This window comes from Protopterus annectens, chromosome 8.part0 (assembly GCF_019279795.1).
Source record: "Protopterus annectens isolate FY-2018-M chromosome 8.part0, PAN1.0, whole genome shotgun sequence".
NCBI lineage: Eukaryota > Metazoa > Chordata > Ceratodontiformes > Protopteridae > Protopterus > Protopterus annectens.
The window spans coordinates 1,417,764,439-1,417,782,744 of record NC_056741.1 but is presented as its reverse complement, the minus strand read 5'-3'; the positions used below and the strand labels follow the sequence as shown (position 1 = coordinate 1,417,782,744).

At 40.9% G+C, this 18,306-nt stretch overlaps 1 protein-coding gene across 1 annotated transcript in view; it reads right to left on the bottom strand.

Annotated features, from left to right (window-relative positions):
* The window catches only part of GRIK4 (glutamate ionotropic receptor kainate type subunit 4), a 5,029,336-nt gene that overhangs the window by 116,798 nt on the left and 4,894,232 nt on the right, over positions 1-18,306 (bottom strand). Inside the window, exon 21 of the mRNA XM_044081017.1 lies at positions 178-306. Within this exon, the coding sequence (XP_043936952.1) occupies positions 178-306 (129 nt within the window). The remainder of the gene's footprint in view (positions 1-177; positions 307-18,306) is intronic.

The window sequence follows — 18,306 nt, the reverse complement described above, 5'->3', positions numbered from 1 at the left end:
ATGATTGTTAAGGGGGTGAACCTCCTCACCCAGAAAACAATGAAGTTTGAATGTTCAGCCAGCTGTGATAAAACGGGCTTCTGCAAAGTTGTCATCAACAGCTGATCATATGGCAACCATCCTTAATACAGCATCAATAAGAAGCCTTGTTTACATATTAAAAACAAAAGCACGTACCCTTCGCCCTGTGATCTTCTTCCTTGGGACATTTTCCTCCTTCCCACCATTTTCTACGTAGAATTTCCAGACGGTTGCTTTCCTGAAGTTGAAGAATTGCCAAATCAAACTCATCACGGAACACAGATCCTGACAGGAAAACAAACGTTCAAAAATCAGTACAGATTACTTAGAGAACATATGCTTTTCATACAGCTGCAGTAATAAAACCGCCCCTTGCTAGGATCATCTTTCTTATTATTGATCATTACCTTTTGTAAACCTGATAATAAATAGTCTCAGAACCTCACTAATGGAAAGTTTCTGGAAGTCTGCATTGCTGCTGGTTCACATGAATGACAATGGATGCAAGTATAAATACAGTACAGAAAATACCAACTTAAGGCTAGCAAAGTTGTGAAACACTACTTCTGCCTCATACTATATTGTTCTCTAGTGGGGTTTCCTGATTGGGTCCCCTCTATGCAGAGTATGTGCATCTTTCATTGATCCATCTGACTTTTTGAATGGTACTGTAGTTTCCTTCTACAGTTCAAAGACATGCTTGGATATCCTTCAAACTTTCTTTAGGTGTGCTTCATGTGTGTGTATGTGTGTGTATTTGGAGGATGGAGTGTGTGTGGGCACATGCATGTATGTATGGGTATAGGTATCCGTTTATATACATGTGCATAGATGTGTGTGTATGTGGGGAGAGGAGAGTGTGCATGCGTGCGTGCATGTGTGCATGTGTGTGTGTGTGTGTGTGTGTGTGTAAGTATGGCATCCTGTGATGGATGGCCATCCATAGCTTGTCTCTCTGTCTTGCACTCAGTGATATATTTATGATTATGTTGTATATTTGCAAGTACCTTATTTTGGGGAAGTTATCAACCATTTCTGTGAAGAACAGTGCTGGCTTGGTACAATTTTTCATCACAAAACACCAGCTCAGTTTATAGTCATTTGATAACATTTCTTCATCATTATCAACAAATAGAGATGATTTTGATACATAACCATTAAAACACACAAGGGCACTGGTTGTTGTGTGATAGCAGCAGTCCTAGAAAACTAGTAAAACATAAAGCTGAAAGCCAAGTATTTTTTTCTCAAACTTGCAATGTACCCACTCAAGTGCCTTAATGAAGTTTTAAAATGGATCAACAGCTACTGTGATTTAATGCTTACTTACCAATATATGAAGCAATAAGTACTATAATTGCATTTCAATTTAGCAATGTAAATTTGTAAATTTGTTTTTAACAACTTCAAGAACTAAAAATTGTTCACAAGATACTAAACAGCTATGTTCTACAATTTGCAACCTGACTTACAAATATGTTCCTTCTAGAAGCCCAAGTTTACAAGCTTAGAACCTCCTACAGGTAGTAAAATGTAATAATCAACAAGATGGCTCCTTATATAGTGTTTATGTTGCAAAACTATGGAACATCATTGCACCACCCACCAGGAATGAAACTATATCACACATTTTCACTGAACAACTAAAAGGACATCTTACCAATAAAAAGACATACCTATGTACCTGACTAGTTTATTTACATAATCACTACACACCCACAACTTGGCAACTCTACAAGCATATCTCTTTCCATCCTTGAGCACCTATCCAGCCTTACAACATCATGCATCCCTCCTTTTTATCTCTTCTTTCCTCTTGCCTTTTTTTAGCACTTAACCTGCATTTCCTTTTCATTTTACTTCGCCCTTATTTCTAGGTCTAATCCTTCTGCTAATTCTACCCCACTTTCCTTATCTCTGTAGTCCTGTCACACCAGTTCACCTCTTTCACTAATGGCCAATCCACTTTTCCACTTTGCCTTGGCAAGTTGAGACTAGAGGAACAATGCACATGCTTATTCAATCATGCTAACTGATAAAGCTCTCTTGAGGTAAACTATATTGTTTATCGCCTCTGTTACTTACGTCATTGCTTACTTGTTGTACACTTTATTTCAATTTAAAAATGCACATTTTGGAGATTTTCTCCCCAGAACTCCAGTGAAAATTGGCTCTGCCTTAGAATCGGGTTAACAAATTAAATAAATAAATAAAATAAATATTAATTAGGTGAATGGAAGAAAAAAAGCTCCCCGACTACAGGTTGTAAACATTTTATAATACCACAGCTGAAAAAATTACTTAATTTTTATAATGTAATCTTGCACATTTTTTCTAGAAATATAAAAAGCTATTATATGAAAATAACTGAATCACTTGAATAATTAAGGCAATCCTTTTGTTAAGATAGAGTACATTTTAGTAGAAGATTGTAGGAGTTAACAGACAGAAACTTCAACTGAAGGACTGAAAGAACAACATTTTAATAACACTGCCCATCCATTGTAATTTGAAATACACATCATATCACATTTCATCTTTGATAGACATTACAATGCCACTGTTTATACAAGGCAAGTGACCTGGGTATGAAAGCTGATCCAAAAAGGCACAGATGGTATGCCTGCCTGCTGTGATCATTGTACCTTTTCATGTTCATTCCAAAAAGGCACAGATGGTATGCCTGCCTGCTGTAATCATTGTACCTTTTCATGTTCATTCCAAAAAGGCACAGATGGTATGCCTGCCTGCTGTAATCATTGTACCTTTTCATGTTCTTTCCAAAAAGGCACAGATGGTATGCCTGCCTGCTGTAATCATTGTACCTTTTTATGTTCATTTAAAAAGGCACAGATGATATGCCTGCCTGCTGTAATCATTGTACCTTTTTGTGTTCATTTCAAAAAGGCACAGATGGTATGCCTACCTGATGTAACTACTATCATACCTCTCAAACTTTCAGAGCAAGAAATCTGGACAAAGCCAGAAATAATGGAGGGTGGGGGCAAAGGGCCAAAAATAGGGACACATTTTAAATACTGCTCTTACAAACTTAGAAGGTTGATAGAATAACAGGTTTTATATTGTTATGCATTTTCTGAAGGATATGAAGTCTGAAACTCAAATGGAGTTCATTATTTATTATTTTGTAACTTCAATCTTCAATGATTAGCCATAAAAAGACATACTTTATGAGGAACAGACCAACAGTTTGAGGCAAAAAATCTGGACATTCTGAAAAAATCTGTACAGTTGAGAAGTATGATCTACTGTACTTTTTTATGTTCATTTCTTAGCTTTAATTCCTCTTGTACAGCTCTTTCTAATTTTTATTTAATACATTAGTTTTTGTTTTGAACTGGATTTAGTTGGGCTTGCTCAGTGGCATGGGCATGCCTTGCAGCTAGTGATGGTGCCAGTAAGAAGGTATTCCTTGTTTTTATTTTTTTTAGGAGCTGCTTTGCTTCATCTTCTATTAACCTGTATTTATAGATTGCAAAAATATTGCATCTACTTGTTAATTTTAAAGTGATTTATTGCTTTTCTTAACTTTATGTTTTTTTTTTTCATTGTAATGTCTACTTCTGTAGTTTTGCCACAATGGTTTCATGACCCCCTTCTGAACACTGCTTGATAGTCAAATGATCAGGTGCCATTTCTCTCTGTGATAGCACTTCTTGATAACAAACCGTTAAAATTCATATCTAGCTAATTGCCCTAACCCAAATTCCCACAGTCATCTGTATCTTTACTCAAATATGTTACTTTTTATTCCAACTCATAACACTAGAGTAAGTAAAGCACATCAGCTGTTCTGACTGGCAGAAAAAATGGTAATGAAAACTTTTCCCAAGCTGTAGTCTTTATTTGAAGTTTATTGTATCATCATTGATCATTTCCATGGCTTTGCATATGAGACTGGTGAGACTTACGGGTCTGTAGATGGCCCAACATTATGCAGAGGGATGACTGTTGCTGTTCTCCATTCATGAGGCATGAAGCCTGTTTGGAGGCCACAGTTAAATAGCAATTCCAGACAGCCTGATAGGTCATGTTTCATGCTCTTTAGAAGACATCCTAGGATATTGTCTGGACTCATTGATGCATTGTTGTTGGCCTTAGAGAGAGCATTAAGGACCTGTTCCCTGGTGATAGCAGGGGAAGTTATACTTGATGGTATTTCTTGAGGAAAGGTTGAGGGGGAGAGAGGGCTAAAGTTGGACCTGGTTGGTGTATTGGCAATCTGGTCCAGGGAGTTTATGTTTACAAAATCCAGGAACCTCTGTGCCTGTACATTTAGTGGCATATAGAATTCCCATTTAATAGTGGGGTAATTAAAGTCACACATGAATATCACATTGGGTTTAATGGTGAGTGTTTCCAATAAGTTTAATTACATGGTATGGGTTATCTGGCCATGGGGGACATATAGCTTGTAAGGAAGTGGTATTGGATTTTGCCTATAGTGATTTGAACATGGAGAAGCTCAAATGTATTGTCCTGTTTGTCCAGCCTTGACTTATTTTTATTTTTGATGTAAATCAAGACACCTCCACCTTTAGTCTCTGTCTGTATAGTAGATGGTCTAAATGTATGGAAGGCATTATAACCTTGCACTGTCGGTGTGCTCTCCACAGCTTTAAACCATGTCTCAGTGACCACACAGACGTCAGCAATTCTTAGGATGAAGAGATCTTCTAGGGAGTGGAGTTTTTTGTTTAGACTCCTAGCATTGAACAGTAATACCTTTAGATTTTCTTGATTTTGATTTCCTATGTTGGATGCACTTTCATTTTAGATTGTCTAAAAAGGCACTAAAGGGGAAGACAACATTTTAGCTAATATTCGAAAGCCTAGAGGGGGGAGAGGTGCAGACCATCCCTAGCAAAGCAGCATGGTCTGTTGACCATCTCCTTCCATGCTGACAAATACTGCACCAGCTTAGAATGATACCAGAAAGCCAATTATTAAAGTCAGTCATCTTTTGTTCATAGTGTGGCATCATACTTGGAGAAGATAAAATGCTGCACAATGCTAGGCTTATACCAGCCTGGGACACATATTTCAAGAGCTCCATGATGTCTCTTTTCATATAGTCTAGAGAGTTATATCTCAGGTCATTTACACCATCAATGACTATGACTGAGTCATACTGATAGTTGTGGTCGAATGAGCTGAGTGAGTGTGTAATGTGGTGGATCCTAACCCCTGATAAGCAACTGACCATGACTTTCTCCTTACTGAGCCTGGTGAGAGGGACATCAGTGTGTCTCATGATGGAGTCTCCAATGACCAGAATGTTGGATTGTGTGGTGGCTTACCTTATGGGCTTAGAAGTAGAGGGTCCATGAGATGTAGCTGTATGTATTGATGTGGGTGCTGTTTTGAAAGAGTGTATTCAGGGCTGCTGACGGTGTTTACTATGTGTACTTCATCTAGGAGGTCTTTGGGGTTTAGGAAGGTTACATTTAAGTGCCTGAGCATACATGGGTCTATATGTCTGTTTTGTATTTTGTGTGATGAGTGCAGCATGTGTACTGCTGACAACCTTATTGACATTAGGAGTGCTTTTATGTGAGAGATTTGCCTCCGATGACATTGTGTAAAAACATTCCTCACACACCATATCAGTTTAACTGTCTGTCAGTAAACATGATGCAATTTCTGCATTGCCTCAGGATGCTCATATTCACCAAGCTGGTAATAGAGGTAGTGGGATAGTTCATAATCATAGCAACAGACCCTTTTTTATTGATTAGACAGTTGGATTGAGAATATACAGCAATGTCAGGAGTGTCTGGTTTGCAATTCTGGGGGCAGTGCTTGTCACTGCAAACTAGTTGTCCTGCATGCAACTAGGTATTGGTGAAATTTCAGTCAGGCTTTTACAGGAAAAATGTCACTCAAGATGTCTGTGTCTATGCAGGGTGCTGACAAACACTTGCGGGGGAAACAATAAGTGGGCCCTGATGATTTATGGATGAGGTATTTAAGCATATATTCTAAAGTTAGAAACAGATCAAGCAGTACTTACTGAAACAAAGAATTAGCTTGTCAAGAATTATGAAAAGAGGGGAGTTGCATAAATGGTCGCTGCTTGGCTACTACTAGTGCTGGTCTCACCACAGCTTCATTCTGTTGAGATACAATGCTTATTTACTTCTTCTGTCACCAGAAGCAAAACATTAACATGAATTTCAAGATGAGGAGGAGTCCACAGCCTGTTTGGTGATCCACAGTCTTGTCCCAGATGATGCTTGTTGTAGCCTTTTCCTGGTTGATGCCTTGAATAGCAACCAGACCAATCAGGAATGTCAAGCACAGACACTCACTGCCCAACCAGAAACAGTCAGGAATAAATGTACTCTGCTTCTTCTATCACCAGAAGCAAAATCTAAGCACAAATTTCAAGCTGGCACCTATGAAGCAGTTATTAGGCCTTCTGGTAATCAACAGTCTCCACAAAGTAATGTCACTGCCATCCTTCTCTCACCGGTAGCAGAACAGAAGCACTAATCCCAAGATGGCTACTGAGAGGCAGAATGTGGGCTCTAGTAACTGGTAGTCCTGGAATAGATGTTGAAGATTTTAAAGGTAAGATAGAAAAATGGGTTACTATCCTAAGAGCTGCAGTGTGCACTAAGCAGTTAGATATGAAAGTAGGGGTAAGTAAGCTTTAGACATCTAAGGGAGGAGTCACTAATTTTAAAACTGGAATCCCAGGTTATGTAAAAGATCCCTTACCCAAGAGAGAGATTCTTGACACTTTGAAAAAGACACTGCAAAGATAAAGTATTCTAAAAATGGAAGACAATCAGTATACCGTGTAGCCTGCAAAACTGGAGCTAAACACTCTGTGAACTCTCTTGGTGCAAAGGGTAAGACAGAGAACTGATAATGTGACCAAGACACACAAACCCTTAAGAAACGTCTGAAGTCTGGATGAATAGGAATAGGTTCATCTGCCCAAGGGCATTTCACAGCATAGGGAGTCTCTGGGTGATGAATCTGTCGTAGTTCTGAGGGATCTAGATTTTTGAGGTGAAGCATGTTCATCAATTCTTGATCTAGATGTGACAAATGAAAGGTGTTTTCCGTTTCTATAAGACCCTTCTGAATCATCTGCAAATTTTGTCAGCCATAATCCTCCTGTGTTAGGGCCCAGGACTGAGCCCTGTGGTCCACCAGGTTTAAGTCTCCTATGTCTTTATTTATGAGTTCCATTATGATCCTCCAAGCTTGTCAGAAGCTGATAGATCAAAGATTTCGATTGATGGGAGGCTACTGGTGGGAGGCACACTCTTGTTGTGTGAAGTGCCTTCCACATCCTGGGCATATCCTGGCACGCATCCCTAAGATTAAACAGCTGCCTAAAGACTGCCATTCCTGTGGGTTTAATTCCTCATTGACACACACATCCACACATCCGGGTTCATGGAGATGTCATCCGGATGCTGTGTTTTTGCCTGGAGAGAGCCGTTTTTGTTTTTTGAAGCTGTTGTTGAGCTGGGCTGATACTCTTGTATTTCTCACCTCTGGGTTGGGGGGTTTCCTGTCAGCCACTCACCTTTTTGGGTGTGTGGGTTCATGTATTGTTCAGTAATTTTTGGTATTTTTGAACTCCGGATTTTGCTGCGGATATTGGCAACTTTGCCTTGCTTTTCCCCAAGGCTCCAATTCTAAACCTACCTAACCAGAACACAAAAAAAAAAAAAAAAAAAAAAAAAAATGCTGCTCAATCATTGCCCAGTCTCACCTCAAGAAAGATCAAGAGGGCCCGCCCTTTCTCAGTATGGAGAACATCGATGTCTGTGCTGTGACTGTGAATGTGATATGATAAGCATCTTTTAAGTCTAATGTTGCCAGTAAACTTGAAACAAGAAGAATTAACATGTCATGAAGTGACATCATTTTAAATTTGGGTACTATCACAAACAGGTTTAGGAAAGAAAGATCTAGAACTGGTCTCCAAGAGTTTTCTTTCTTTGGCACTAGGAACATCCTTGAATAAAAACCCTTCCCCACCTAGGAAGGAGGAACTGTTTTTTCACTCCTTGGGACAGCATGTGATAAACAACTGGTGAAAACAAGACAGCTTGAGCTGTAGAATGAGGAATGACTCCCCTGTAAAAGACTAATTTCTTCCCAGTCATATGTAACCTTGATAAATGACTTTCAGAACTAAATTGCCAGAAACTATGTTGCTAAAAGAAAAATGGAGATTCAGACTTTCTGGAAGGAAAAACAGGGCCATGGTAGGAGGAGCTGACAAGGTGTCTTGAACAGTCATTCAGACTTGTTGGACTGTCCTTGATTTTGGAAGGTTCAAGGCTTCTCTTTGGAACCTTTACCTTCATTTTATTTAGGCTCTTTATTCTGTTTTTTTGCCAAAATGGAATGAGGAGATAGAAAATCCCTTGAAAAATTTTGGAAAAGGAGGGCTGAAAAATCTTAAGAGTTTCCCTGAATCAGTTTGCCTCTTTCATCACACTTTTTGATTACCTCTGCAGCAGAGGTGACAAGCAGCAAACGTCTATCCAAAGGAAAATTTAAAATCTCATTTTTAACATCAGGGAGGTTCTGCAGATGCAGCAATGCAAACCTCAAAACAGTACCAGTGGCCATAACCCTGGAAGAAGTACAAAGTCATACATATACTGCAAACAATGAGTAGTGATCTGTGCAATACAAAAAAACAAGTTATTTACAGCAGAATTTTCCTCACAAGAAGAAACTGCAGACAGAACATTCCTTATAATTTTATAATTTGTTAGAACAAACTTTAACATATGATCCTGACAATTCAAAATTCTGAAGATCAAAGTTGTATAAGTATACATTTTTTCCCATACCTATCAATAATTTTCCCATCCTTACCATTAAGAGTAGGACTGGAATTAACTAAGTACTTAGAAGCAGTGGGATCAACTAAAGTTATCGCTGCTGGTTCAGGTGTTGGAATAGGGTATAACATTTTAAAAGAATGTGGAACCTTATACATTCTGTCTGCGTTTTTAGCAGCAGCTGGCTGACTATCAGGAAAATTTCTGAGAATTGAGAGATGCCATTGTTCTCCATCCGAAAACACTGACACATTCTAGCAATAGTCTCAAAGAAAGAGAAAACCCCACAGAGAGAATCAGAAACTGAGCTCTCCTCTGAGTCTGAATCAGAAATCTGAGTAAAAAAAAAACAGTAACCATTTTAAATGTCGGGAACTGCTAAACCAAGTCTCAAAATGTGGAGACTGAATGGCCGAAACAACTGCCTTACATATATTAAGTCTAAGATGCCATTTCTTGGAATATTCCCTTTTCTCTGAGGTCTGGCCATCTCAGAGTTGGTATATATACATTTGGGGTGTGTGTGGAGCTTGCCTCCTCCCACATGGGGTGTGCAGATGTGCAGAGGGGGCTTGCCACTTCTACCCTGCAAAAACAAGTTTTAAGGAGAAAAGCAATCTTTGAGATTCACTCTTCTTCTGTGTTTTCAGACCTCCCTTTTCATCACTTGGCATTTCAGGTGCTGACATTTCAACAGACAGCCAGAAAAAAAACTTGTTTCCATCCTTGCATCTTCCTGTTCAGATTCAGATTCTTGAATCCATTCAGGAAAAAGAGGAATCCCTCTTTCTTTTACTAGAAGCTACTTTACAAAAAGATTAAAACTATTCCTATCCAAAGAAAATTGAGGAGAAGAAGAAACAGGCTTGGTTTTCTGCTCATTTGTGACAGCAAAAATGGGCAATCCTTACTACTAATGACAACATCAGGTTCCCCAAGGATGGGCACAGCATTATGATACAACAGTGAAACATTCCCTGTTACTTCTCCCTTGACTAACATGAGGAGCTCTCCCTTGCCCATTGAGGGGACTCTAGTAGCTGCAGACGATGTGGCTAACCCCCAGTCCATACTTGCTGTAGGTGCTACAACAGAGGTATCTGGAGTAAAAGCTGAGTGGAATGAGGTACAACAAATGGTCACTGCACCCACCTGCACCTGTGGTAAAGTGCTAGCCTGCTGTGGTGGCAAAGGCTATTTGCTTAATTTTTTTCTTTTTGTGGCTAGAAGAAGGACCAACCATAGGATTGGTATTCTGTTCCATTGTCAAGCTAAAAATGGTGCCTCTCTCACAGGGAAGACAAACATTAATTGCTGGTAAACACTACCAGTCCACAAAAGTTACTTTTTGACAGAACAGCATAGTAAAAGCACTATTAAGCACTATGCTAGACCCACAAAAGTAAAATAAACATAATTTCTCCACTAAAAAAGTATTTCCAGTTACTTTAAACCACTTTTAAACTTACAGAAAAAGCAAATGCTCCATTTAAAAGTACATTACAGTCTCGAGGCATTCCATTAAGTCATAACTCTGCTAGCTTTAAACTAACTTTTCTGAAGAAGAAAGCAATAAAACATCAACAACATGAAGAAAATGGAAGATTCTTTTCCTCAAAGGGAACTTATCTGTCCAGCAAAGGAAACAGAAGCCAGCCAGTGATCCTCGAAACCCTCAGAGGATTAAGCTATTCAGCAGCAGTAAAGCTCAAAAGGGCTTTGCACCCAAACTCGTTCTTTGGTCAGCTAAGCTCAAGATGCTGACAGTTTGGGTCTGTGGAATGTGCCCTGAAGCTTTAAAAACTAGATGGTTCTTATATCATTGGCAGGATATAACCCATATAGCTAATGCTACTGCAGCAGTGATCAAGATGATGAACATTATGTTTGGCAGACAATTGCATTTGAAAGTCTATTCTTGAAATAGATCTGCCCCAATGTGAATGCCTAGAATGATATTACACGATTTAGTAAATCCAAAATTGTATTTCTTACTGTACCCAGTAGAGGACTTGTAATATTTATAATGTGAAACTAAATGTTAAATCCAGATGCAAGCAAATTAATTGAACAATGGTGCTGTTTCATTTCAAAGTGATCAACTTTTCATCAAGAATTCCAGAAGCAGGTTAACTGTCATCAGTGCTTCATAGGTTCATAGGTAGGTACTAGGCTATCTGCCCAAAGGCATTTATAAGCCTAGACAGAATGTGTTGGCTTTCACCGCCCCCTTAGATTAGTTCCTGTGCCTCTGTCCAGCAGAACCATTGAAGTGATCCCTGGGGTAAACTTTCTGTTTCCCATCCACTCATCAAGGTTTCTCTTGAAGAGGGTTAGCGAGGAGCTCTGCCTAATGTAGATTGGAATCTTGTTCTAAAGCATGGGAAGTCTCTGGGACAGGAACCTATCCCTCCAGCATGTCCTATTTATTGTTGTGGTGAGGTTTAGATCCCTGGAGAGTGTGGCTCGAGGGGATATGGTTTTCTTTAGGTGGAGCATGTCCATCAATTCTGGGTTGGACATGGCCTTGTATGTCAGGCAGAGATCACCTCTGAGTAGGCGGTATGCAACCGAGTACAGCTGGTGTTTCTTCAGTCAAGCTGCATAGGGCATCTGCTTCATAAAGGCCTTATGTTCATTCCAGCTTCCTGGATGAAGTGAAATGCTAACAGACCTCAACACTTCTATGATAACTTTACACCTTTTATTTAATGACAAAGTTAAGATTCCACAAGAATTTAAGAAACTAACTCTAGGATTTAGAAAGGCTTCAGTTCAAAGGTTTTGACAAAGTGTTAAGCCTGAGTGATTTAGGGACTATTATATTGCTATGGTTTTACATGGGGACTAGCCATAGCTCTGAAAGTGGTCTAAATGCAGCAGTCCAGGGATGAAGCTATTGCTAATTAGATATGTGCTCTCACATAAGAATGACACAGTAAAGCAATCCATAGAATCAGTCTAACAAGTTAGTTTTCTCTCAAGGAGCCAAAATTGTACACTGTCATTTGAAGGAGTATACCCATTCAATTGTATGGGTTGGTTGATGCTTGTAACAAAACTACAGATAGGTATAGAGTCGTATGTGTGTCTATGTCTGTTGACATCTGTGCTTATGTCCATAGGAAAATGAATGTGACTGCACAGGTGTGTGTGTGTGTGTGTGTGTGTGTGTGTATTTTGGAAGGTACCTATGCATAGGTTCATAGGTTCATAGGTTCATACTAGGCTATCTGCCCGAGGGCATTTACAAGCCTAGCCCATCGTTTTGTGGCTTACGCCACCCCTTTAGTATGGGGAACTATACCCATTATTTTGCTGTGCCTCTGTCGAGCAGTGACACTGAGGTAATCCCTGGGGTATATCTGCGATCTCCCATCCATTGGTCAAGATTTCTCTGGCCAGCGAGGTGCTCTGCCTCACATGTACCGGGATTCTGTTCCACAGCATAGGGAGTCTTTGGGTGATGAATCTATCCGTGGCTCTGATGGATCTAGATTTTTGAGGTGAAGCATATTCATCAAATCTGGGTTTGACATGGCCTTGTATGTTAGGCAAAGGTCACCTCTGAGCAAAGCGGTAGCGACTGAATAGAGCTGGAGTTCTTTCAGTCGGGCAGCATAGGATAGATTTTGAGACCCTTTATCCTTTTGGTGAGGAACTTTGTGGCCTCTCCAGCTGCTGCAAGTGTCGGGTCAGATACATTCCAAATGGGGCATTGTACTCAATCATTGGTCTGATGAGTGATGAGTAAAGGGAGACTATAACCTCCCTTGATCTAGATGAGAATCCCTTCATGATAAGGTGGGCAATGTAGAAGGTCTTCCTAACTACTTTAGCTACATGGGTGTCGAATGACAGACTACTATCAACCTGGGTCCCCAGGTCCCTGATAACTTCTTCTGTGCTCAGTGGATTGCCTCCTAATTGGTAGCTAGGGTAACCTTGTTTTGAAGGGTATGACTATGCATTTTTGGCATTTAACTTCGTGGCTCTGGCACCAGTTATCCATTTCTGTGAGACCCTTCTGAAGGATATCTGTGTCAGATGTGTTTTCTACTATGGAGTTTGCAGTCATCTGCAAACTTTGTCAGCCATAACCCTCCTGTGTTTGCTTGTACTTCAGAAAAGTAGATGCCAAACAAGAGTGGGCCCAGGACTGAGCCCTGTGGGACACCACTTGTGACAGGCTTTGAGTCTGACATGGCGCCAGCAACTCTGACCCTGTGGGTTCTGTCACTCAGCCAGTTTGCAACCCATCTTGTGATGTATGGGTTAACATTTAAGCTGATGAGTTTTTCAATGATACCCGGGGGTATTGTATCAAGGCCTTAGCCAGATCGAGGTAGGCTGTATGGACTGCCTTTCCTTCATCAATGGCTTTGGTGACTGTTTCGAAAAAGTCAACCAAGTTTAAAAGGCATGATCTGCCTTTGACAAAGCCAAACTGGGTTGGATCCAAAGTCTGCAAATTCCCAATGTCTTTATTTATGAGGTCCATTATGATCCTCTCCATGGCTTTGCAGATAAGGCTTGTCAAGCTAATGGGAGGCACCGCCTTTGTGAAGTGGGACCACAGTTGCAGTGCGCATCCAGAGGTAAGACTTTGATTAAACAGCTGTCCTAGCTTTGGGTTTAATTCCTCATTGAGTTTGTGGAGCACACAGCCGGGGACACCATCAGGTCCCATGGATGCTGTGTTTTTTGCTTTGGAGAGAGCAGTTCTCACTTGGGCGCTGGAGATGTTTGGGGGCTGCAATCATTTGGTATAGATATCTCTCCTTTTGGGGAGGGGTGAGAAGTTTGCACTGAACCTGTCAGCCAGTATGTTGGCAATGTCTGTAGGATCAGTAATCTTCACATCATTTTGAACTAGTTCTGAGCATATCTGGGAGTTTCCTCCTAGGTTTCTAACATAGCTAAAGAAGGCCTTATGATTGTCTTTTGAGTCTTTAGCTATTTTTCTCTCGAAATTTGCTTTGGATGATTTTATGAGAGCTCTTAGTTTTTACTTATAGTGATCAAGGGTGTCTTACCTTTTAAGGATTTTGCTCTATCTTGTAGTAGCTTCCTCCTTGTTGTAGAGTTTGTTTATGGCTGGGGTCCACCAGACTGGCCTTTGGTACAAAGAGTCTTTGTTTTGCTTGGGATTGCCTTATCCATGCAGTCCTGCAGGTGCTGGTAGAAGGCATTTGTAAGTGATTCAGCGGCTTGAGTACTGTTTTCCGCTGGCTCGGGGGCCTTAAAGGAGACCACACTAGTCTTTAGAAGTGTGAAGTCGGCTTTTGGGAAGTTCTTTACTGTGGTCTTTTTATTTCAGGTGGGGTGGGATGAGGACCTCCAGCGAGATTAGTTTGTGATCTGATCTCACCAGTGAGGGGTATACTTCCGGTGTTGAACATTGTGCTCCCATGTTCGTGATGATGAGATCGAGTATGTTATCTCCTCTTGTGGGAATGGTGACTAGTTGTTCCATGGCATTTGAGTTTATGAATTCCAGGAACTTTTGGGCTAGGGTGTTTGGGCTTGAGTAGTGTTCCCAGTCTATATTTGGATAATTGAAGTCACCTAGTATGATGGTGTTTGGTGATACATTTATCCTCTAGTGTTTTCAGGAAGGCCATGTGAGGTTCCTGAGTTTGTGAGGGTGGCCTGTAACATGCTACTATTTGCAGAGCAGTCTTGCCTACGGTTAATTGCACCTGGATGGTCTCCGATGCATCATTTGCCACCAGTCTTGAGGTGTGGGTGTCCTTGATGAATATGGATACCCTCCTTTCTTGGTATTTTCCTGATTTTGGGGCGGGCATGATATGAGGTAAAACCTGATAGCTGGGGTGCTCTCAGGAGCCTTGAACCAGGTTTCTGTCACAGCACAGACATCGATGTTCTCCATACTGAGAAGGGCCTGTGCATTTTGAGATTTAGACTTCTGGCATTGAGCAGCATTACCCTTAGTTTATTTCCTTTTTGTGTTCTAGGGTGGTAGGTTTAGAATTTGAGCCTTGCCTAAAAAGGCACTATGGGGTGGCAAGAGCCTTTGCCAATATCCGGAATCAGGGGTGACAGGTGCAAGGCCCCTTGAAACAGCGTGGCTTGTCCAGCATGTCATCCCAGGCAGACAGATACTGGATCCCCTTTGAATGACACCAGTGTTTAAGCCAATTGTTAAAGCTGATCATCTTATCTCTGTATTGTGGCATCATTCTTGGTGAAGGTAGGATACTGCTCAAGGTCAGGGTCATACCTGCCTGGGCTACATAATCAGAGAGCTCCTCAATGTCTCTTTTCATGTAGTCCAAGGAGGTGCGTCTCAGGTCGTTTACACCAGCGTGGACAATGACTGAGTCATATTTGTACCTGCTGTTGACAGACCTGAGTGCTTGGCGGATTCTAGCGCCCGACAGACAGCTTACTGTGACCTTCTCCTTACTCAGTCTGGTGAGCGGGACATCAGTGTGTCTGACTATGGAGTCACCAATGACTAGTGTGTCTGGCATTGTGTTTGGCCTTAAGGGCTGTGACTGTTTGACACTCTGACTGTGAGGTCTATGTGTTGCAGGTGTTGTGTTCTGAGGTGGTGGTTTTTGGGTGTCTGCTTTGGTGGCCTCTGCTGTTTTGGTAGATTTTTGATCAGAGCCTCCGAGTATGTCTTTGTGTGTTTATGTGTATGATTTGAGGTTGTAATGGTACTATGTGAGACTGGGTCTATAGTGTGTGTGGTAACCTTCCCTCCTGACTGGTCTTGCCAGTCCTATGTTGAGAGAGCTCAGCCCAGTAATAGTTGCATCTCATGTATTTGTGTTTTGTGGGAGGAGGAGAGGGTTGTGTACATGAGGCAATTGTAACATTGCCTCAATATTCCCAGGTTCACCAGCTGAGCAGGAGATGACACTAGCAACTGATCCCTCGACATGCTAGAAGGATAGACAAAAACTTTAAAAAGATTCGGGGGATGTGGGTGACCGAGAAATGGGGGTGCCTTTTTGGGTGCTATCTATAAGAGTGCCGTATCAAGGTAATAAGTACTGTAGGAGCAAGTGCTAGGTTTAACAGATAGAGAATAGTCTACTTAGAGTCAAGTAGAGGATCTTTTAGTTATAGGATACGCTGATTAGATGAGTAGTATAGGTCGAGGAAGGTAGTTTCAAGGGAAAATTTGAAGAGTGGACTTTAGGTAGCCCGAATAGTTTAAACCTGCTTAACCGCCCGTGCCCTAGTGTGCAACGGTAGCAACTCCGGCTTAAATCACGCTTGCGCGCTAAAAACGTGCTTTATAGCAGGGGGCTGGAAAAGACAGGAAATGACCCAAAATGGCCAATAAACTACAAGTTACTGCCTTAAACCACTCCTCTGAGGACAAACAGGCAGTTCAGTACTCCCTACTCCCACTAGTGAGTAAAGAAACTACCCCTTGACCAAACAAGGAAAATGGAGAAAACAGGAACCAAGACAAAGCCCAGGGATCAGCAAAATCTGGTCTCTGGAACACTAGTTTAGGAAAGTATGGAAAGCAAGGATATGATACATGGGCTGGTATGGAGAGCAACATCACAGTCAGATCTGACAGTGTATTGTTTGATTCACAGACATGATAATAACCTGGTAATAAGATAATTAGCAGACTTATGTTGGCAACTTAGCACTCGTGGTGATAATCTCTTTGATTCACAGGGTGTCTGTGCATAACTCTCACATTTGTTCTATATGCATTTATAAGGATTTGCAAAGAGTATACTGGATTTATGTTGAACTAGAAGAGTTAGAAGATGTTTTACAATGTTTCCGAGTCACATAAAGATCTGTTGTTTGTCTTAGTTATAGGTTCAGAGGTTCATAGGTGTTTACTAGGTTAATGACCACAAGGGCTTTTTTAAGCCTAGCCATGCATCTCAACTCTCTGACAAGTTCTGGCACCCTTGATAAATGTAAGCAGGGATTAGGAAATGAAACATTTACAAGCAGGGGCCTGGGAGATGAAACATTTACAGGCTGCCTGTGTCTATTAGAGTTATAGGTGCCAAACCAGTGATGGATTTCCTGTTACCCATTCAATTGTCCAAATTATACTTGAATTGGGTTTTGGAGGAACTCTGCTTTACATGGATCGGGAGCCTGTTCCAGAGAAGGGGTAGTCTGTGGGATACATGCCTGTCTCTCCAGCAGGTCATATTTATATCATAGGCGAGGTTTAAGTCTTAATTCTGGTGCTGTTTGTTTTGTGGATATGCAGGAGGTTCATTAGAGTGGGGACTGACAAAAATGCCTTGTATGCCAGGCATAGATCTCCCCTCAACAGCTTGTAGGAGACAGAATACAGAGATAGGGCCTTGAGGAGGTCTGCATAGGACATTTATTTTCACGCTGTATTCTTTTACTGAGAAACCTCAGTGGATGTTCCAGTCATTGGATATGCCTGGTTAGGATCATACTAAAGAGGGCATAGTCCTCAATGATAGGTCTGATGAATGCTGAACATAGTAGAGCAATGACTTCCTTGGACCTACATGCCATAACTTTGTTTATAAGTTGTGCAACACAGAATGCTTTCCTCACTACTGTAGACATATGATGGTCAAAGTCTATATTACTGTCTATGTGTGTCCCCAGGTCCTTGACTACTGGGTCAACTCTTATGGAGTGTGTTGTCAATAGGATAGTTACCAGGGATGGATGACTTCTCAAAGGATACTTTTATGCATTTCTTGGCATTTAGTTTTAGTCAGACTTTGGCTCTGCCACCAGTTGTTTGCCTGTGTCAGCCCTTGTTGGAGAACATTTGTGTCAGTGTGGGATTCAATGATGGCTCCCAATTTGCAAACATCTACAAATTTACTCAGCCAGTGACACTGGCCTTGACTTTAAAGAAGTAAATAACAAAAAGGAGCAGTCTCAGGACCAATCCCTGAGGGACTCCACTTGTGGCTGGCTTCTTTGTAGAGGTGGACAAACAATTCTAACTTCCTGGGTCCCCTATCTCTTATTGAAAAGGCATTGCAGATTGTGAATTCTGATAAGGGTCTCTCTGGTTTTGATGGCTTCCTCCCAATATAATACTGCAATGCTGACATGTTAGCTGTCAATGAGTTTTAGAAATAAGTAAAAAAAAAGCAATTGACAAAGCATGTAGAAATGTAACCATTTGGCTGTTTGATTTGATAATTAATGGCACATCACTGCTGACCTTTCTAATTTTGTTACTATTATTCATCCAAGGGCTTGTGTTATTTGGGGCTCCCAAAGTCTATATGGACACAACCTTACCCTCCTCTAATGCCCCCTGTGTCAGCTGATAGAGCAAAGCTTTTACCAGTATCTACTTTTATTGTAAGAGAAACAAAGACTGTCACTGAACGATCTAGTTTTTATCAAATAGATTCTATTCCCTTTGATATGGATTTAGAATGGCTATAGCACTCTTCTGAAAGGTAACATATTTACT